Source organism: Gouania willdenowi, chromosome 1, assembly GCF_900634775.1.
Source record: "Gouania willdenowi chromosome 1, fGouWil2.1, whole genome shotgun sequence".
Lineage (NCBI taxonomy): Eukaryota > Metazoa > Chordata > Actinopteri > Blenniiformes > Gobiesocidae > Gouania > Gouania willdenowi.
This window is the reverse complement of record NC_041044.1, coordinates 25425759-25448130: the sequence shown is the minus strand read 5'-3', so window position 1 is coordinate 25448130 and position 22372 is coordinate 25425759. Positions and strand designations below refer to the sequence as shown.

At 35.9% G+C, this 22372-nt stretch overlaps 1 protein-coding gene across 1 annotated transcript in view; it reads right to left on the bottom strand.

The window, feature by feature from the left end:
• Positions 1-695: 695 nt before the first annotated feature.
• Positions 696-22372, bottom strand: part of usp43a (ubiquitin specific peptidase 43a) — an 87365-nt gene continuing 65688 nt past the window's right edge. Inside the window, exons 9-17 of the mRNA XM_028452057.1 lie at positions 20011-20122; positions 15392-15495; positions 13662-13739; positions 11324-11453; positions 8319-8438; positions 7986-8232; positions 3249-3407; positions 2202-2363; positions 696-2114 (exon numbers count right to left, since the gene is read on the bottom strand). Coding sequence (XP_028307858.1) covers positions 991-2114; positions 2202-2363; positions 3249-3407; positions 7986-8232; positions 8319-8438; positions 11324-11453; positions 13662-13739; positions 15392-15495; positions 20011-20122 — 2236 coding nt within the window. The 3' untranslated portion in view covers positions 696-990. The remainder of the gene's footprint in view (positions 2115-2201; positions 2364-3248; positions 3408-7985; positions 8233-8318; positions 8439-11323; positions 11454-13661; positions 13740-15391; positions 15496-20010; positions 20123-22372) is intronic.

Here is a 22372-nt window from a genome sequence, read left to right as displayed (position 1 = left end):
TTTGTCAAAAAACAGCTTTTGAATCTCTATATTTTTCTATAAAAGGATTAAAATAATAAGTGAAAAAACTAAAATGTGACGTTTGAGTGACTGGTTATTTACCACTCCATTACTCACAGTCATGGACTATTTTCCATATGATAATGATCAGTGCAACTTCATGTGTTAAATAAGCCCCAAAAAAACAAGACATTGGCACATTTAACTTAAGTGAACTTGTGCACGTATATTTCTGTGCTTCCAGACATTAGTAAAAAAAAAAAAAACTGCATAGTAGTTCTCAAGGCACTTTGTGTTACATCATAAAAAGCAAGATAAAGACATATTCCCCCTGATAATTCTCACTTAAAGCTGATATTTGGAGTTTCTGAGAAACGTCTCGATGTCCCGCCCCAAACAGCCTCACTTCCTCCCCTGCCAATCTACCAGAAGCCACGCCTCTACTTTTCTGCACGCGGAACATAACAAGGTTGCATCGAGTCACATTGATATAGGTCTATGTGTCAGGTAAGAGCCAAAATCATATTTACCTGTTTGCTGTTGTGACGCGCGGCCTTGTTTCTGTGCACAGTTCCTGCATTCACTTTGATTGACAGTCCCAAAAACAGGAAGTCAAAGCCTATTGGCTGGACGATCACAGCGATCGTTTCCATTTGTATAGGGGTCTATAGGACGAAGGAGGAACTTATATACATTAACGTATATGAATGACTACCGGCAGTAGACCATAGTAAAAGACTAGGTAGGTATTTTTTGACATTTCAAAAGAATCAAACAAACATAGATTTCTCAGAAACTCAAGATATCAGCTTTAATGTCCTCATGTTTAAGGATCCTTCATTTACTCTACCTGCTCTCGTGCAAATTACACAATAACTAGGAATTTAAAAGCTTTAATGAAGCTATATTGCTAATATCTTTAACATGGCATCTTCATGACATGTAAAAGGCCTTCTGTGTGGGTGTACCGATGCGTTATAAATATCAGCGTTAGAAACTGGACTCTGGGACTGTCCTTTTCCGGCCCGGTGAGGTGCTAGTGTAACGGCTTCTTTGCAGGGTACCGTAGGATTGCTTGTCAGTTGTTGGGCTGTGGGAGAATGCAGGTGTTGCTAACGTCCCATTACGATGCAGAGACGCCGTCCTGCGCATGCTTTGCTCTGCTTTGGTGGGGATGTTAGAGGAGCTCTGGGAGCGTTTGATGCTCGCTGTCGTCTGTCTACCATTGCCAGATACCGTCTCATCCGTTACATAACTGGATTGATTAGATTTGTTTCCGTGCACTCGAGTCCTGCCTCCTGCTGTTCCATTAGACAGTGACAGCCCTGACGCGCTTCTTGGGCCTCCATTTTCATCTTGTCCTCTCATTGAGGTATCTTCTTTGGACCTTCTTGCATCTTTCTTTAGAAAGTTACCTTTTATAAAAGAGAGCAATCCTTCATGGCTTTTGGGGACATCTTCCCTTTTGGATTTGGAGGCTTTTTCATGTGCAGTTTGTATTTTATGCCCATTGCTCTTTGGTCTTCTCATAGTCCCATCATTAAGGCTTGGTGTACTACAGCTGGGCTGGACTCTAGCACTAGAACTCTGCTTAGTCTCTGTACCATGAGATGATTTGGCAGAGTTGTGCTTCCTGTCCTCCTTCCTCCTGGTTAGTGTGTTACTGCTAAAGCTGCTGCTTGTCTCTGCTGTACTCTCATCTCTCTGATGGCTTTCCTTCACTTGCTTCAGACTCCTAGTCCTATCTGAAGGTCGACTCTGGCCCTCTGGTACTTGTGGATATGATGAATTATCTCCTGTTCTCCAAACACCAGAAGACTGTGCTGCAGCAGCAGCAGCAGCTTCTTTTGAACTGCGTGATTCACTCATCAGCGTTACTATTGAATCCTTCGTGCACCGTGGGCGTCGTCCGGATTCCAAATACTGGACCAGCTCTGCAGGGGCAGGATCCTGGGAAGGTGGAGGCACTGGGTCATGTTTTCTTCTGTCCTTGGATCCAAAGGACCAACGAAGAGGAAACAGTTTGCTTAGGGTGTCCCTGGTTTTGCTGGGGGCCCTCATGCTTGCACTGCGACCCTTAAGTCCCCTGACAAATGGCTTACTCTCAGATTTTCCTGAGAGATGTGAAGAAAAATAATATAATATTAACTTTCACATGGATTTCAGCATAACACAGAAAACATATTTTAACATCACATTACCTCTGTCTTCATTAAGGCTATTGTCAAGGAAGACTGGAGACTCTGGAGAGTCTGGTACAGAAGATGGACAGGTGGTGGAGGACCGAGAGACCAGACTGCCTCTCTTACTGTCCCCGGCCAACCTGATCAACCAGTGATCGGACATCGATGAACTGGTGGAGCCTGTACAAATAATGAAAAATAAATAAATGCAAATACAGTGTTGATATGGGGCAATCATTTGATAACTTTGCAGTGCGGCAAGAAAAGTAAATGCATGTGAGTGCGAGTGACAAAAAAATGACATCACATTGGTTGTAGAGCAGGGATGGACAACTTTTACTACAGCGAGGGCCACAAAAATGTACAGTGTATGATCAAGGCATTTAAAATAATGACAAATATCAGCATTAATACAGGAACGAACAAGGGGTTTTGTCAGCTTTTGCTGTTGCTTTATACGTTTTCTTTCTACTTTTGTGTTTTACACAAATCATTTTGTACATTTTTGTTGTTATTTTGTGTTTTTTTTTGTGTATTCTGTGTATATGTAGATGTCTTATGTGTTTTTATAGTAGATTCCTGTGTTTTGATGTCCTTTTGTGCAATTATTTGTCATTTTTATGTCTTTTTTTGCCTTTTTGCTGTTGTTTTGTACATTTCGTTGTTATTTCGTGTGTTTACTTTGGGGGCCACACAAAAATAAACCAAAAGCCGCCTGTGGGCTTCTGGGTAGCCAGTTGCCCATGTCTGATGGAGAACTTCTGTCTTTGATTTCTTGCTGTAGAGCCATATTTGCTAAGGGAGGAGATGAAACCTTTGAAGTATATTAGGATAGGTAGAAAAAATGTTCAAACAAAATCACACAGTTGAAACACTACTTTGATCAATTTTCTTATATACCTACAATTTGAAAATGGCTCCAAAATATAATCTGAGATAATTTGTTTCAAAGCTGCCTCTGGTCTTCCTTAAAAGTAACACGTTGAAAAGCATAAATTTTTTTTTTTTAAAACCCACTCTTTCTTTCTTCCTTTTCCCTCTCACACTCCTTATTCTGCAACATACCTCTAATGGAGCTATTGGCTGACCATGGAGGAATGTTGTTGCGTCTCTGGTAGAAAAGAATATAAGCTCCTCTGGTGCACACTTCCTCCTCCGGCACAAGGTCTACGCTGCTGTCATCGTAGCTGTACCACTGACCGTCGACTGAATTCCTGCAGTATGCTGCATTCAAAAATAAGCACAAGCATTAAAAAGGGACATCACAGCACACCTGACTTTGCAAAGTATTACAAGGGAAATGTGTTTCCATAGAGTTTGATTAAAAAGTCAGTGTTATTTGTAAGAAGACTACATTACTGACACAAAAGTTGTACATTTCTCAGTAGCTGCATACGTAAAAACCAGGTACACGATATGTAATTAACACTAAGAGCTGCTGCACCAGCGACAGCTGTCTAATCACAGCCTTGGCCGAGATAAAACATTAGGTCTCAAGTTAAAGTCAAAATGAAATATCAGACAGTGCTAATCATTCAGACCAGTGTTTCACAAATGGGGGTACGCGATGGCACTACAGGGGGTACTTGAGAGAGAGAGAGAGAGTGGAAAATTAACAAAAAAAAGTGACAGTCTTGGTCCCACCCCAGGTGTGAGATGAAATGATAAAAACTTTAGAAACAAATCTGTTCAGGAGCCACTAAATCAGTGTTTTTCAACCTTGGGGCCAGGAGCCTAAGTGAGGTCGCCTGAAATTTCTGAAAAATGAAAAAAGATTTTAGATTTTTTTTTTAATTATCATTCTTGAACCCAATCTTGTACCATCCCAAACCAATCCCACTCTTAAAAAACTATTCCTATACTTTCACATTGTGAAATATAAATCTAGTAATACAGTAAAAAAAACATGATCAAAAACAAATTCTAGTCTTTGGTGTGGCCAGAATTTCTTGATCCAAAAAAGGTTGGGGACCACTGCACCAAATACTGTGTCATTCCACTTATTTACAAAATGAGATTCTTTAAAATGTGTATCAGTTGTTGCAAAATGTTGTCGCCGGACAAAGGGGGTACTTGAGTCAAAAAAGTCTGAGAACCACTGATTTAGACCATCCATCCATCCATTTTCTGACTAGCTTGCTGCTTTTCAGGGTTGTGGGGTTAATTTAGACCAATTCTTTGAAATATATGTAAGATATATTCATCAAAAAGATATGTTACTGTCTTGTCGTCTGGTCCTTAGCGATATTTAACTTTATATGAGTATCTAATGCTGGAATCAAATTATGTTTTAGTAATCTATCTCTCTCTCTCTCTCTCTCTCTCTCTCTCTCTCTCTCTCTCTCTCTCTCTCTCTCTCTCTCTCTCTCTCTCTCTCTCTCTCTCTCTCTCTCTCTCTCTCTCTCTCTCTCTCTCTCTCTCTCTCTCTCTCTCTCTCTCTAATTCAGTAAACACTAATTATGAGGATAAATTCCAGTGAACTTGGAAAGATGCATAAAATTTACATCACTTTGAGTGCACTTAAGTTTTTTGGTCGAGGGTTTTTGCCTCACAGGAGAAATGGGATAGAGGGGGTTTGTGGGTAATTGGTTTGAAGTAAGCTGATCTCTTGCACACATTTGTGTTGCATTTCAAGGTCAGCCTTGAGTTTATTTTGAGGTGAAAACACCAAAATAATACTAAACACAGTGTTTTTCGTTGGTTTTTGTTAATATTTTGACAATGTTCCAGGGGTGGGAACCTCTGAGTACCTCGCGATACGATACAATACACGATACAAAGCTACAATTACATGACAATTGTTTTTTTTATCCTCAGTCATTTAAAATTACATTTTCAATTACTAAATGTCAATTACAATTAATCACAATTACTAAGCCTGAAATAAATAACTTAATAAAAGTTAACCTTCCTCTTGTGTTAGCTTTCTGTTAGCGTCTCTTATGATAACAGGTCCTAAATCAGCTGTAAAATACACTAAAAATAAATATCATCTAATTTTTTTTACTATCTATTGATTTCCTTGTTAGGCTTCCTAATCAATGAAAATATAACTTAATATTTTTGGTGAGAACATCTGAGTCTTTATTGTGTCACTATACCCCTCGATTTATATATTTTTTAAATGGTAAAATGTGGGAAAGCTTGATATGAAACACATTTTAATAATTGTTAACTACATCTGTGTAGAACTGTATATGTGTAACATGGTTCTCCAGCTTTGCATTCAATTATAGTTGACAATTTTAATAGAATTTTCATGGCAATTACAAATACAAAGTCATTTATCTAAATTCAATTACAATTTAATTATGATTACGACAGCAACATATTTTTTTAAATTACAATTATAATTACGGCAAATTTGTAATGAATTATCAATTATGCGATTACAATTATAATTGACCCCAACCTTGGTCTTTCGTCACTACTTTTTATAAATTCACCTTTTTTCTACCAACATTTGTGTCCATTGTGCTGCCATTTAAAGTTTGGCCCTGTGACTGGCTGCTCATTACAGCGCTAGTTAAGTCACAAAAGCAGTGTTTATGCCACTCTGCAGATAGTCTATCAGATATGACAGATGAGCTACAAATACTGCACAGAAATGGGAAAAAATAACCATGAGTTAACAAAGGCGGTTCAGTGCATCAGAACGCAGCAAAGAGTTAGTTATACCCATTATATACTGACGTAGCACAGCCACAGCATGCAATCACTGTCACAGCTTCAGCCTCCGTGACTGTCACTAAGATAGCAGGAGGCGTTGCCAGGCCAAGTTATGAAACTGCAACGATAGCTGCAGTGTAATGATAGGAACTAGTACTCCATGACAGTGGCGGCTGGTGCATTTTTCTCCAGGGGGGGCTACAACTCCACCAAAAACAGGGTTTGTGTAGCTTTGAACAAATAAGTAACATTACAGTTACACAGCTGTTTTCAAACTAACCACATTTATTTCCACAGAACCCATAAACAAGCAAGATGTAATACTGTATATATCAGTGGTTCTCACACTTTTTTTTTTGGCTGAAACCCGCTTTCTCTCATTTCTGAATCCATGTACCCTCATATGTCCAACTACCACATTTGGCTCAGAATACTGTGAAAAAACAACTATAAATCATAATGATGGAATGAATGAGTGATGACACACATTTTAAAGAATCTCATTTTGTAAATAAGTGGAAAGAAACAGTATTTAGTGACTCCTGGTCCTGGATAGATTTAGTTCTATAGTTTTTTTTTTATCATTTATGGTCATCTCCCTCCTGATGTGGGACCAAGAGAATGTTTTTTTCAGTTCATGTTCTAATCAAGATCATTTCTATCATGATCATTTTGTGTATTTTCTGTGTCAATATGTGTGTTTCTGGTGTAATTTTGTTTGTTTTGTTTTTGTGTGTGGTTGGTATTATTGAAATTATTCTCTCTGTGTGTTTTTGGCGTCGTTTGGTTGTTTCTCTGTTATGTTTGTGTAATTTTTAGCAATCTCGTGTGTTGCTGGTAATAGTAAGTGTTTTTCTTTCTTAGTGTGTGTTTTTGATGTCATGTTGCATATTTTGTTGTTGGTTGTCTGCTCTTTTTATTATTCAGTATATTTTTCTTATTTGGTGTTTTTGTTGTTTTTTGTGAATTGCTGGTAATATGTATCTCTCTCTCTCTCTCTCTCTCTCTCTCTCTCCTAACATAATTCAGTAAACACTAATTATATGAGGATAAATTCCAGTGAACTTGTCAAATGGCTTGTGAAACTCAAGACAAAAAACAGCAGCGATAAGTGCTGCCAAGAGAGTTTTGGAAAGATGCAGAAAATTTACATCAATTTGAGTGCACTTAACTTTTTTGGTCGAGGGTTTTTGCCTCACAGGAGAAATGGGATAGAGGGGGTTTGTGGGTAATTGGTTTGAAGTAAGCTGATCTCTTGCACACATTTGTGTTGCGTTTCAAGGTCAGCCTTGAGTTTATTTTGAGGTGAAACCACCAAAATAATACTAAACACAGTGTTTTTCGTTGGTTTTTGTTAATATTTTGACAATGTTCCAGGGGTGGGAACCTCTGAGTACCTCGCGATACGATGCGATACACGATACAAAGCTCATGATAAAGATTATCTCACAATACGACGATACTGCTATTATCGATATATTGGTCAGAAATCAATCTATGTATAAAATTTTTATTTCATATCTCTGAAATACATTTCTGTAAATAAGTGTCAACATACCAATGTAAACGAATAAGTATCTCCAATAGTGCTTTCTGTAAACAAAAAATAGATTTTGAAAAAACAAATCAATAATAAATAAAAAATAAAAATCGATAGCACGAGCATATCGATAATCGACCGTGCGAAAAAATATCGCAATATATTGCCGTATCAAGATATCATCACACTCCTACAATGTTCTAAAAGAAAAAAGTCTTGGAGCTTTCTATTAAATGGTAAATGGACCCGACTTATTTAGCGCTTTATACGACACATGTAGTTTGAGAATTAGTGATGGAATTTTGGCTTCTACCCTATTATGTAATACAAGCTTATTATATATTTTTGAGCTGGTAGGAACAAAGAAATGTCCAATAAGGCTAAACCAAGATTTTTTTTTGTTTCAGAGTTCAAAATGAAATTTTTTAACCAAATGAGAGAAACAAAAAACAAAACAATCAACATCGGTGCACAGGATGTTGTTCATGTCAGAAACGGTCCATTAATTGATTTAAATACATTCAAAGATGGACTTAATGTAAGTCCCGTATGCTATCTATGCAAGGCAAGTGTTTTTGTGCATGGAACCATACCAGTGTAATGTCCTCCATGCATCCCACCATGATGGTTACACACAGCGTAGAGGTCATAGAGGTACTCATGTGGGAGCATCATGTCAGCTGATTGGTGGTGATTGGTTGAGTGTTTCCAGGAAGCTGGAGATGGAGTGAGACCCAGGTTCTTCATACTCTGACTTCTCTTTACTACATGAGGAGCCATATCCAGACCAGTCAGAGGGAAACGCACCAGTGTCGACAGTTTGTTCCTTCTCTCACCTACCTGTTCAACATTTCAGAAATACAATGTCCACATCACTCCAGCATTCACACTTTGCAAAAAAGGAAATTAATGTCGCACTTGTTTACCTGTCTGAAGCGCTTCAGATGTAGAATCAGTATGTCAGGCAGAGTCCAGAGACTCATCTTCACCATACCCTGTTGGAGCTGCTTACAGTGAGGACACTTCCAGGCGTCATCAGGGGCAAGCTGAGATCAGCAGCAAAAGACAACATGATTACACAAACAGAACGAGTATTAATGAATGTGCAGAAGCCATACCTGATATTATTGTTGTTCTTTCTTTCATAAACCCAGTGTGTAAGTTCAGTATAAATATAGATTATGGTATATCAGTGTTTTGTTCTGCTTGTATGTATCATGCATAGCTCTATAGCTTAAGGGACTTTTAAAAAATGAAACTATTATTTCTGAGGCAGGAAGCTGCTGGTGTTGATTATGCACTTCTAGCATTTAAAAGGTTAAAAAAGGCAATTTTTGTTTTCATTTTTTTTAATCTTTTTACCATTTGCAGGAAATAGCAACTTTATTTTCATATTCAGTACATCAATATTGTTCCACAAAATGCAATATTCAACTTTTAACACAGTTTTTTTTTTTTGTTGGGAACTTTAACCAAGTGCATTCTTAACATGCACATGCTTGGTTAGATACTGATCTGACCACAAAGTAAATAAAGAAGGTGGCCTGTTTTATGGTTTATTTCTTAGTTTCATTAAACACAAAGGTAGGTTTAGACAACACATGGTAGCTGGATGCACTATGAAGAAAAAGGCAGACCAGCAAAAGCAACAATTTATATTTTTTCTACTGGACTTTAAACTACAAAAAAGTAAGGTCTTGGTACCAGGGACTATACCATAAATGTCTTTCAAACACATGGGCAAATGGCGGCCAGGGGGCCACATGTGGCTGTCAGTCTAATTTTGTCCGGCCCCCCAAAGTGAATGCATAAAATTACTCAAAAAACACACAAAATGAAAAAACACACCCAAAAAACAAAACAACAAAATTTGACAGACTGACAACGAAAAAACCTAAACTGCCCGAAAAACGTTAAAACACACAAAGCAACCACAAAACGGCAACGAAAATATGCAAAGATGACAGAAAAACACACAAAACAACAATGAAAACACAAAATCTCACAAAAAAACAACAGAAATGACAGAAAAACACAAAAGCATTCATTCCTTCCTGTATTAATGGTCAAAATTGTGATTTCTCTTAATGTTAACATGAATGTTGATAATATGGTCCTCGGATGTGATACAATCACATTCTTTTGACCCGACTGTTATCAGTTTCCCACCTCTGTTCTAGGATATACAGTAAGTCCAACTTCTTTACATTTAAATTAAGGGACGGACTTATGTGGTAGAGAAACGTAGATGTGTGTTTTTGTTGGTCGACAGCCTATCAAGCAAGTAAAAATCACTGTGTGAAAATAAAAGCATACTAACTTCTCACTTAGCGGAATAATATTCAAACCACCACGTCAAGGTTTTTTTTATGCACTAATGGACAGAATGAAAAAGTGAACTCAGGTTTCTAAAGTAGAGCTATCAGCAAAACAACCTGTAAATTAACTGACATGCAGACAGTGTTTAGATGCTTTTAATAAGTCACAGGAATGATATGAAACTCCATTTATCAGGGTGATTACGACTGGAACCACAGTCTGTCCATAGGCAGTCTCTGCTCTGATTGGCTACTGATGTGTTGGGGTCAATTTGCTTTCAATTATCCATGTTCAATTACAATTCAATTACAATTTGTTATGGCAATTTTTATATTCATCATAATATCGTCAAATGTGTGTTCATGTGTACAATTTGTCATGTTTTAATACATGATGACTCCATTACTCTTTGCACTTTTGAACAGCTGAATCATGTTAGATTAAACAGTACAGATCGTATTGTACTCAGTGCAACACAGAGTCTCTGCTGAAGGCCAAAACTCAAACTCACGTGCAGATATGCACGCACACACACACTATGAAGGATAGAATCTTCCTCATAATATACACGTCTTCATCATCCTCAAATGTTTCCACTGTTGGGCATCTGACTCCCTCCTTCTCCTTACCTCAGGGTGGAACTTTTTCTGTTATCTGTATAAAAGCTTAAGCTGTGAAACTGTTAGTTAGAGTGGGTCTTGCCTTTTTGCTCTGCCACGAGCCTTTTGCCTTTCATTCTTTCAGGATGGAAGCTTCTTTTTTACTCCTTTGTTCTTTAATTTTATAATAAATCTTTTTTATAAAATCATCAATGCCTCGCCTGGACTCCATCATTCAACCAGAGCAATAAATCATGTCTCCAAATGAGGTCAACCGCAAATTTGCCGTGACAAATTACAGTGACCAGCATTTTTTCCAATTGCAATTATTATTTTTTATCTTCAGAAAGTCAATTGCATGTATGTTCTCAATTACCAAAGTTCAATTACAATTAATCACAATTGCTGAGCCTGAAATAAATAACCAAATAAAAGTTAGCCTTGTGTTAGCTTTCTGTTAGCTGTTTAAAAAAATGTTTTAATGGTAAAATGTGGGAAAGCTTGATACGAAATATATTTTAATAATTGTTAACTACATATGTGTGTATAGAACTGTAACATGGTTCACCAGTTTAGTGTTAAATCATAATTGATCATTTCTTTAGAATTTTCATGGCAATGACAATTAAAAAGTCATTTATCATCATTACGTCATTACGTCATTACGATTACGACAGCAACAGATTTTTAAAACTACTATTACAATCATAATTATGCCATAATTGTAATTAATTATCAATTATGCAATTACAAGTATAATTGACCCCAAACCTGGTACAAGACCAACGCAAGCCTTTCAGGTGAACAACCGAGACACCCTTAAATAAGTCTACGCTAACTTTAAGTAACTTTAAGTAATAATTAAGTGACAGTTTGTCAAACACGTCGACCTCCACTATGTGCGTTTAAAGTGCTTTATATTGCACTTGCTGCGTCTAAATTGTGCCTCTTTTCTCAAGGTGAAGTTCTACATGTCAGAGTCATGTGGGTTGAGCATGGCTGTGGGGTCTGACCTGTTCTTCTTTAGTATAGAGCTGGAAGCACTCATCCAGGGTACAGCTGTGCTGCTGGAGGTGTTGTTGCTGCTGGTTCCTCACACTCTCTGCGTCTTTCACTACCTCCTCCTGAATGCTGCCAAAGAGACTGGGAGACAAACACAGCAGGAATGGTGACCAATCGGTGGCTGAATAACAGTGTGACACTTGAGTGCTCATGTGTGGTTGAACACATGTGGCGGCTGGCCAATAGAGGCGCCGCCCCCACCACTTACCACAATAGTAAGAAATAAAAAAAAAGAAAGAAAAATGATTAATCAATTACAAATACTACAAATGAAATTCATATCTGTATTTAGATAATCAGAATTAGATAAATAATGATGATGAGTAAAGTTGTTTCGTTCATATGTGTCTGATTGGTGATGTGTTTCCGCCTTGGGGTGCACTAATCTATACCATTCACTCTCGATAAAAGTTGTACATGCGCATTACCAGTAACTCCTCTTCAATACAAGCGATTAGACTGTCTTGGGGTGCACATTTTTTGCACCCAAAGTTGAACACAGCCGGATCACAAGGGGCTGACGTCACAGTAGTCAAGAGCTGCCAACCTTGGTTGTTTAGTCGACTAATTGGTCGATGAAGATTTTCATTGGTCGACCAGCAATGGTATCAGTTTCACTGCTGTTTAAAATGAAATGAAATGCACTTATATACAGTAGGTGATAAGGATTAAATATCAAATATATATTATTTGATGCCTAAACATGATTCTATGTCCAGTAACAGCTCTGTGTGAGTAAGTGCTGGCTGCAAAAAAAAAAAAAAAAAAAAAAAGTAGTGTGCTGTCCTCAGAGCAGATCATAGCAGAGCGCAGAGAGGGAACACATTAAGACAGGCATGAAGCACAAGCATCCACTGTTGAATCAATCCTTTTTCTGCACAAGAACATTTTTTTATCCTTATATTTGATATATAGATTATGTAAATAGATCCACTGTTGTCTCTGGCGCAGCGGGGCACACTGCACACCTGTGTTTGACGTGTGTTTGTTTCCCCCGTGCTCTGATCTGATGTTGACATTAACAGTTGTTTATTAATAAAAGCAGGCTTACCACTAAAACAAAAAGGAAAAAATAGGTTTTAATTGTCGGTTTCAGGTCGGGCACGGATATGAATACCTAATGTCTGTTGGACCTGTAGATTTCACTTTTGCTTTGTCGGGTTCTGGTTAAAGCTTGAATAAGTTTCAAATCACAAATGTTCACAAAACGCCAAAACAAAATATTTTCCTCTCTTTTTCTTTCTCCTCGTCCTCCTCTGCACCTGCTCATGCCGTTTTTTTTTTTTTGGTTTTTTTTAGTTGACTAATCGCTTCATGTGCCATAGTGTTGGTCGACCAACCATTTCGTTGGTCGACTCCAGCCCTACAGTGGTCTGTCATGAAGTGGCTGATTGACAGGTGAAGCGTGGGAGTTGGATATGATAGAAAGAGAAGCAAAACGAAGAAAGATAAATTAAATAATTCAGTGAAGTCAGTGACAGAATTAACGCCTGGCTAACTGCATGTAGCGATCTAATGTGTTATCCTGCTTTCACCGCCTCCTTTTTCAAACCTCAGAATCAGATTCAGCATGGATAAAGACAATCATTTTTTTTTTTTTTTTAGAAAAGGCAAAGAAACATGAACAAACTAGGAAAGAACTAAAATAGATTATATAAAATCTTGAATATGTCTGTATTGTGTAAACTCGGTCTAAAATTATATTTTGTCAGGTCTTGAATTATGTGTGCTAATTTACCACCAAACCCTTGTTTTTATTTAATTACTTGTTAAACTATCTAAAACAAGACAAATTAAAGACATTTGAAAACAAAATTAAATCAAAAACAAATTCAAATTCAAAAAGTACAACAACCCTGACACATACTCACTCACTCCATTGTATAAACTACATTTGTTCTTGCTTGTTTACGTATTCTGTGGCAATAAATGTGGTTAGTTTGAAAGCAGAATGTCTATTTTGGAGTTGTAAAATAGACAACTCCAAAGCGCCATGAGACCGCCTAGACCGCCATGTGGTCTCATTACTGAGATCACATGGCGGCTGATCTGAAAACGCTTTGACAAAATGGACTAAACACACCACAACAGGTGGTTGACAGAATGTGGGACCAAATGTTTGCTCACAGTCAGATATATTTCACTTAGGAGACGTGAAATCAAAGTACTTCATCAGTTCAACACAAAGCAAAGCAAGTTTCCATTTTGAAATAAACACGGCACAGCCGACATATGGAAAATAAAGGTGAACAGGTTCTTAGGGAGAGAGACTAATGTGGATGTGCTCACCTTTCTTTGAAACTGGGCTCCCACTCAATAACCAGCTTCACGTGAGGAGGTCCACCAGGACCGCAGAACTTCAGAGCTCTGCAGAAAGAGGGGAAATTATCCAAATAATTACCGTAATTTAATCATTCAAATACATCTGTCCAAAACCATTCTAAAATAAAACAAAATATACAATTAAAATAGCATATTATTAACATGACAACAGGGTAAACAGACATTTCTAACAAATCAGATGAGGCTTTCAGCTCTGAATAAGCAAACATCTCATTTAAAGATCTAATGCAGCAAAGGGAAGTGCTCTTGTCACTTTTTGTAGTGATTTCTAAAGAGAGAGAAGCTCATGCTTGATGAGAACACCAAGGCTGGAATTTTAAACAAGCTGATTGTCACAGGCAGTGCTACTTTTTCATGTCTAGTGTCGACTGCTTGGTATGTGAATAAATCAAAGGAAATAAATGTGTTGGAGGCATGATAGGAATTGTTGAGAGATGTGTAGCATGGTATCAGGAAATCTGCTTCTTTCTAAAGTAGATCAGTACGTAGACGGTCTGGTGATCTGTCAGTAAACCCTACAATTGGCTCCAGTTCCTTTTGCAACACTACATTATATTAACATGAAATATTATTAATCATTGTTAATTTAACATATAACATTAAATGATTCAACAGTTAAGTAATGAAATTATTTAAATATAATGTTTAAATATCATTAATCGTTGTTAATTTATCAAATAAGATTAAATGATGTAACAGTTAACCACATTTATAAAATAATTAAACCTCAAATTAAAGTTAAATAGTAAAATTAATTTGGTAAAGCTAAATTTAAATTAATATACATTAGACAAGTTGAGTTTGGGGTAAAATTTCATAATTTAAACTTTATTGGAATTAATGTATTAAAGTTTATTAAAAAAAATAGAATGAAATTGTTAATTATAACTGAATGTTGGGAAGCTATTTCATTTAATGTCTAAGGACTATTAAATTAAAGTGCAGTAACTATAAGGTTTTGTGCAAACACATTTAAAAGCAAAAACATAATTTAAGTTCTGTTACAATTCAAGTTTTTTCACCTGAGAACACTGAACCTCTTCCATGATAAAATCAACAAATTTATCAACTCAGAAATAAAACAACTTTATTGGAAATCAACTGCTTCATTTCTCGAGTGGAATCCAGTTTTAAAACATAGGTAGACGCTGCAAAATCCCTTCAAGCAGGGATTTAAATCAATAGCCTGACAAATAGGATAACGCTGATATTTACTTTATTGACATTGCCCTTGGATGCCTTTTCACACAAAAATAAGCAGCAAATAGACAGTAAATGTTTGGGCTGCAGTGTGTTTTTAGGGAACACTGAAATGAATACGTGATGTTGTGTTTGGTTCAACAGACAGACAGAAATACTGATGGACTCTCAAGCAGACGTATTCCTTTGAAAATACTCTAACAATCTCTGCGGCTCAGTTGTAATTTGAGATTTACACCTACGTTCTTACCATTAAAACCATTACACATGGATTTACACAAAAAAAGAAATTGCTTTTCTGAAGTAAATTGTATTTTCTGAGCTGTAATTATGCAAATAGAGCTCTGATATACAAGGAAAGATAGTAACTTAATGCTTGCTGAAATACAAAATTTGAAAAAGTACGTGTGGTTAGTTTGTTTGGACTAACAGCTGCCTGTGTGTGTGTGTGTGTGTGTGCGTGTGTGTGTGTGTACCGATCAACCACGGGGTGATTCAGTGGCTTGCCGTCCTTTGGAGAAAGGTAGTTATGAGCTGATGAACTTCCCACCACTCTAATTTTAAACAGCACTCCAGCATTCTAGAAAAAAAGGAGATAAGTAAATATTTATGAGTTAAAACCGACTTGTGAGCGTCAGGATGTTCAAAGTGTAGTCAGTTAGCTGTGTCAGATATAAAGTAACAAAAAAAAAAACAAAAACACAATAAAACATGCTTCACTGAATCACACAACAACTAGAAAGCACTCAGAGAGCACAGACCCTCCCCATATTGCATCGTCACTAGGGATGTAACGATTAATCGTAAGGCAGCTAAAAATCGATTCATAGGTATCACGATTGACATCGATACTTTGAAAATTGAATCGCAGTACTTTTTTTAAACAGCAGAGGGCTCTCTATATTTATCCCTTCTCTTGTTCAGCAGTGTAGGCGGCGGGCGGAATCTGCTACTACTTTCTTTCTGGCCGCATTCTACTCTTAAACATGTTCATAAATGATTCCTTACCCCTTTAGCACCGAAAGAATATCTGTAATATTAAGTGAATATCTGTAAAAGTCACGTTTTTCTATTAGCTCTGTCTGCTAGCATAGCATCTCTTCTTCACTGCTAGATTAGCTGCATGCCAACCGACCACTGGGTTACCACCGCCATCTGCTGGTACAAACAAATTTCTGACATAAATCAGTGCAATGACGGGTTTTTTTTTTTTAAAGTCCAATTGTTAAGTCACAAAATACATTTTCAGTGGCACTTTTAAAAAGAAAAAGAACTATTATGCAGTTTTGCACTGTTTACTATAGAACCAGAATTTAAATTAATAAGCTTCTTCTTCATTTGTATTATTCCTTTATTTATATCATTCAATATTTATTTTTAGTTAAATTGCATTGTTTTGAATAGTTTATCAAGGGATTTTTTTGACAATTAAAAATAAAAGGAAAATAATAGTGTTTTCTAGTATCGTGAATCGTATTGGGAGTTGAGTGAATCGTTACATCCCTAATCGTCACCTAAATGTTACAAAGGTATTGAGAAAAATCAATTTTTTTTCATATCCGGATGAAACTTAGTGGCGTGATAGTGGAACCAACCAGCACTTTATATTTACTTTATTATTACTGTGCAATCTGCAATATAATAATGCACCTAACACTTTAACACTTCAGCACTTTAATCAGCTCTTCAATATCTAATTTTAGCATTGTTTTCAAAGACACGTTTTCTCTCTCTGTAATTACTCCTCCTGCTCATACTGTTTTACTTGTTGTTACTGTTACTTGTTTTATTGATTTTATTATCTTATGTTGTTGACATCAACCTGCCAAAAGGACTAAAGATGGAAATTAGCCGTTGGCTATAATCTTGCATATTTACAGTACATGTATATGTTCATTAATATGTATTGTCTCTGTTTAAATAAAATAAACTCAAACTTTTCATTTTTATATAGCGCTTTTCAGAAAACTCAGACACTTTACAATGAAAGTACAGATGATAAAAATAAATTAGTATATGTAATAATGAAAGTTTCACGGCAAGGCAAGTCTGAATAGATACGCTTTGAGGAGTAATTTCAAAAAAAAAAACAATAAAGTGAACCAAGATATGTATTTTGAAATTTTGCCAATGATGACAGACTGGGATTTTTATGCTTTTTAAATCTGATACAGATTATCCACAAAATCCAATCACCTGTTCATCATTCCATTTTGTATATTTCTTGAAAATCCACCCATTAGTTCTTGAGTTAGATTGTTGACAATAAATAAATAAATAAACAAACACCAGCAAAAATATTCACACAAAGAAGGACAACATTACACCCAGTCTCAAATCCCTACACTGGCTTTCTGTGAGTTAAATAATATACAGTATTATAAATCATGGCATCAGACCAAAATTCCCTATGAGGCATCCATCAGAGACAGGTTTACTGTGTTAATGCTGTTCATTTCAATCTGTTCTAACGTTATGACTGTATGACGTGTCTGAAAGCAGAGTTACCCTGTGTATGAAATGTACCATTCAAATAAACCTGCCTTGCTTTGCCTATAAAGCTAAAGTTAGTCTAGATTTAGAGAGAGAGAGAGAGAGAGAGAGAGAGAGAGAGAGAGAGAGAGAGAGAGAGAGAGAGAAAGAGAGAGAGAGAGAGAGAGAGAGAGAGAGAGAGGCATCAGCTAATAAATTACCACACCATTAGGCAGAAAGGTGGGTGGCCCTACAATGTGAGTCCTTACATAGTCCATAAGGGTCCTTACATAGTCCATAAGGGTCCTTACATAGTCCATGAGGGTCCTTACATAGTCCATAAGGGTCCTTACATAGTCCATGAGGGTCCTTACATAGTCCATGAGGGTCCTTACATAGTCCATAAGGGTCCTTACATAGTCCATAAGGGTCTTTACATAGTCCATGAGGGTCCTTACATAGTCCATGAGGGTCCTTACATAGTCCATAAGGGTCTTTACATAGTCCATAAGGGTCCTTACATAGTCCATAAGGGTCCTTACATAGTCCATAAGGGTAAGCCCTGGTTTAGTGTATAGTATATACACTGGCCTACATTAGACATTAATTATTATTTTTTTTAACTTTGTAAAAGCACTTTGAGCTACATTTTATTGTATGAAAAACACTTTTTATAAAGAAGAAGAAATGACTTCCTCCCATCCAGAAACCCTATTGTCCTCAAAGCTCATCTGTTCTATAGAATTCTATATAATCCATCAAATGTAATTGAAACTTGACTTTTATGTATGAGTTTGACAATAACAAATGCAGTTTTCTATTATTGGAGGGTTGACAGTTTAAAGGCACAAGCCAGTAAAAGAAAAGGTTGGAATCATTTTGAAATTGACGCTTTAGCTATCAAATAAAACTCTAATACTACAGCTAAAGTAAAAGACTATGACTGCAAGAAAATTAAATAATGAGTTTTTTTTATTTTTTTAACTACAAGTCACTATAACTTCAGGTTGCTTTTCTTATTTCAACCTTCCATGATGTAGTTTAATAACTAAACCGCTGGGTGGCACTACAACCCTTTTTATTCCTTTAAGAAGGGCATCAACTTGATAATTATTTATTTGGATTTACTGAATGAAAACGAAAAACAATACATTAATGTAAAATGTATACAATTAATTTTCACTTTACGGTGACTTTATTTGGTTTTGCGAATGTTTGCCTCACGGTGTTGATTTATTTCATCATGAGTGCACATCTCCAACATTATTCTTCACAACACATCATTTTCAGTTATAATGGCATGCAGTTATGAGAGAACTAAAATACGGCATCTTTAATCTTAAGAAAATGAAACTTTAATAATGAAATTAAGCCACAATTTTTCTTTTTATGCTGCTATATACAAAAACATGCTTCAGATGAAAAAAAACTCCATTATTATAACGACACTAACCAAAGTTTTAGTAAGTGACGCGCTATAGAAAATAAAAAAAAGGACTGGTATATCATAACACATCAAAAGCATAGATCTATGCTATATTTATTTGAGAGAGATAAATGTAAGTAAAACAGATTTAGTTTAAATTCAGATTTTTTGTTTTTAAAAAGCGTAATACAGTGAATAGCAGAGGTGAAAGTAACATATTACAAGTACTCATGTTACTGTAATTGAGTTGCTTTTATGGGTACTTGTACTTTTTTGACTATATTTCAAAATCAGTCATTTTACTTGTGCTTAAGTGCGTTTTAAGAGAAGTTAAGTAATTGGTTACATTTCAACACCCAACTGTTACTGAGTAAATTATTATTTTTTGTTTTAAAATGATCAACGGACATTGTGAAACTACAAAAGAATGAAATAACCAAACAACAATCAAATGCATCACATCATAGCCGACCAATCACATTAAACGTAATGCACTGCACCAAAACAGCATTGAATGCTGGTTATTTTCTGAGTTTTAGAGTTCATCATTTTAGCTATACTTATATTTATTTTATTTTGAATTTAATTAACTGGTGTTATATTAGTTTTGAAATAATTGTCCATTTTGACAAACCTTTCGTTTCATACAGATGCCTTTGTGGAAAATAAATGAAGTTCCAACTGTGCAATATTTGGTCTCTTCCTTTTTAAGTTCATACATGAGATGTTTACTGTATGCTAGGGAACCGTGGCAAGATTTATTACCAAAAATAAATGTGGGGGTGAAAGTAACTAGTAATATTTACTTTGAGTACTATTTAATTAAGCTACTAATTACTTGTACTTGAGTATTTTATGTATGACTTACTTGTACTTGAGTCCAATAACAGTACTTCTACTTGAGTAGGATATATCAGTAATCTTGACACCTCTGGTGAATAGGGAGGCAGATATAACGCGTCTATGCCACTGACCGAGTGCAAGAATGCAAGGAAGAAACTAAGTATATAGTAATGAGTTACTTTGTGAGGTTGGTTGTCACTAGCACATTCACTCCTGTAGCAAAGAGTTTGATTGATCCAAATAATAAATACATTGCTTTCTTGTTAAAACACTACTGTCTTCCACACTCAGATGTTACAAGGTCCACAGACTAAAAAGTCACAGACACATGTTATGTTATTGTGCTGGCTTTACCTGGGCCTGAGTTCCATTTAGCATTAAGTAATAGAGCTTGCTGAGGATGCTCTGCTGCAGCTGGTCCCAGGAGACAGTTCTGTCCTCCAGCATGAGGAACGGAGGACCGAACCTACAGCAGAAGAGGACAGGCGTCATTTAGTGATTTTAGTAGAAAAAAGGGGCGAGACGTTTGTGTGCAAAGAAAGCTGCATATGAACACGCATATAACAGTTATTATCCTGTGGTATTGTTTATTTTTGGACGGAATCAACAGAAGTATAAAATAAAATACAGGTAACGTGTTTAACACTGCCCCCAACAGGGAGAAAAAAGTATTGACTGAAACCCATCATAAGCTTTAGTTGCTATTTTTTATGTTAAATCAGCAAAAATAACAACAGATTAACACAGATGACCTAGATAATGATAAACTATAATAGTATAATTGATGTATAACATTTGTGGCACACTTAAATGGATGTATGGCATTCTTATTTTATCTTTAGGAAACATTGACACGTGACTGCATCCTGTCCCTTGTCTTGATATGACTGTGTTTCGTTTTACAACCTGCACTAATTAGGAAACTTGTAAATCATTAATAAAAACAAGTGAATCTTTAGCTTTAGTATCCAATCCAACTTCACTTATAAAGCACTATAAAAACCCAGGAAAAGGGGGACAAAGTGCTGTACAAAAGTGACAAAAGTGCACACACTATAACACAAACAATAAAACAATACAAAATATAAAATAACAGTGTTCATAAAATCAATGCAATTAAAAACCATATGCTCAAAATGTTGCTGAGTAAGCACGGGTTTGATTTTGGTTCAGTTGCCGTAAATGAAAAAAGTTTGATTTGACAACAGCTCTGATCTGACTATCAAAAGTGAGGGTGTCATTGAGGTTTGTGACACAGCCAGCGGTGCAGTTAAAAGCAATGACTTCTGTTTTCCTTTGATTCAAATGTAGAAAACGTAGCCCTTATTTTCACCAAACATGCTTTTAAAACACTGGGAGATATACTTGCGTGTCGTCTGCATAACAATGAAAAGGTATGTTGTGTTTCCTAAAAATGGAGCCCAGGGACAGGAGGTAGAGGGCAAATAGAAAGGGGCCCATAACTGAACCCTGGGGGACCTCACATGATAGAATAGCGGTATGAGTACCGATATATTTTGTTTTTCAATTTAGCGATGAATGACAATAGACACAGCTGAGCTGACGGACTGATTAGTCTTTACAACAACAACCAAATGTCTCGGCAATCTTTAAAATTAATCGTAGAGCTTGAATAAGCACAACGATTGTACTTATAATTTAATTCGATGTTTAAAAGTTTATTTTAAATATATATTTAAAAAAAGACAGACAAAAAGAATGAGTGTAAAAAAACAATGTGAAAATATTATGACATTGTTGAGTTGTATTCTATTCATACATCTGAAAGGCAGAGGGAAGGACTAAATAGTAACTATACCTCACCATTTTCTACTAGTAAATAACCATAGTTACATACACTCCCTATAGGAATTTTCATTACATCTCATTTCATTTTATGACTCTGTACTTATTACATAATAACAGAAATATATGTTTATTAAACTACAACTACTATAGTAATAATTCAATTTTATTTATCAGTTACAATATTGGCTCTAAACACTCCATATGTTTCTGTAACACATTGAAATAAACATGTTGATATTTGGTATTGAATTACTCCAAATTCAAAATATAACACAATTGTCCACCACATGTGAAAAATGCAGTAAGTTTTCCTTAATAACCCCCACAGGCTGAAGCTTTAGATTTATTATATCCCTGTAACTACATCCTCCTGTTTAATCTCTAATCAGATGAATAACTACACACTTAAAAACAATAATAAAACTAAAACTGAATCACAAAACAAACCTGATGACTTTTTCGCAATCAAGTACTATCTATTGATCCAACTGATCAATCAGGTATTACGGTGGGTAACATGTAGATAATAGATAATCATTATTAAACTGCTTTTCATAATTACTTATAAAAGGCAAAATAAAAAAAGAACAAAAATACATAACTTTCACTGTTGGCCATTCGTTCACGGAAATATTTTTATTTTATTAATTTTTTAAATAAAATGTTGCTCGTCTTCAGCAGCTGCTGAATAAAAAACAGGGAGCTATGTTACATTCTTTGAAACAAAAGGAAATTAGAGGCTGTACATCGCTGCAGATGAATAAGCTTTAAACAAAGCACAATCTGAAAAACACTAATGGCATTTCATTAGATCAGGACTCACGTTGAGCTTGTGTACTTAATAGAATTAATTGGGGATATATTTTATAGATTAAGGAATTCAATCAAATATTCAATTACACTTTCA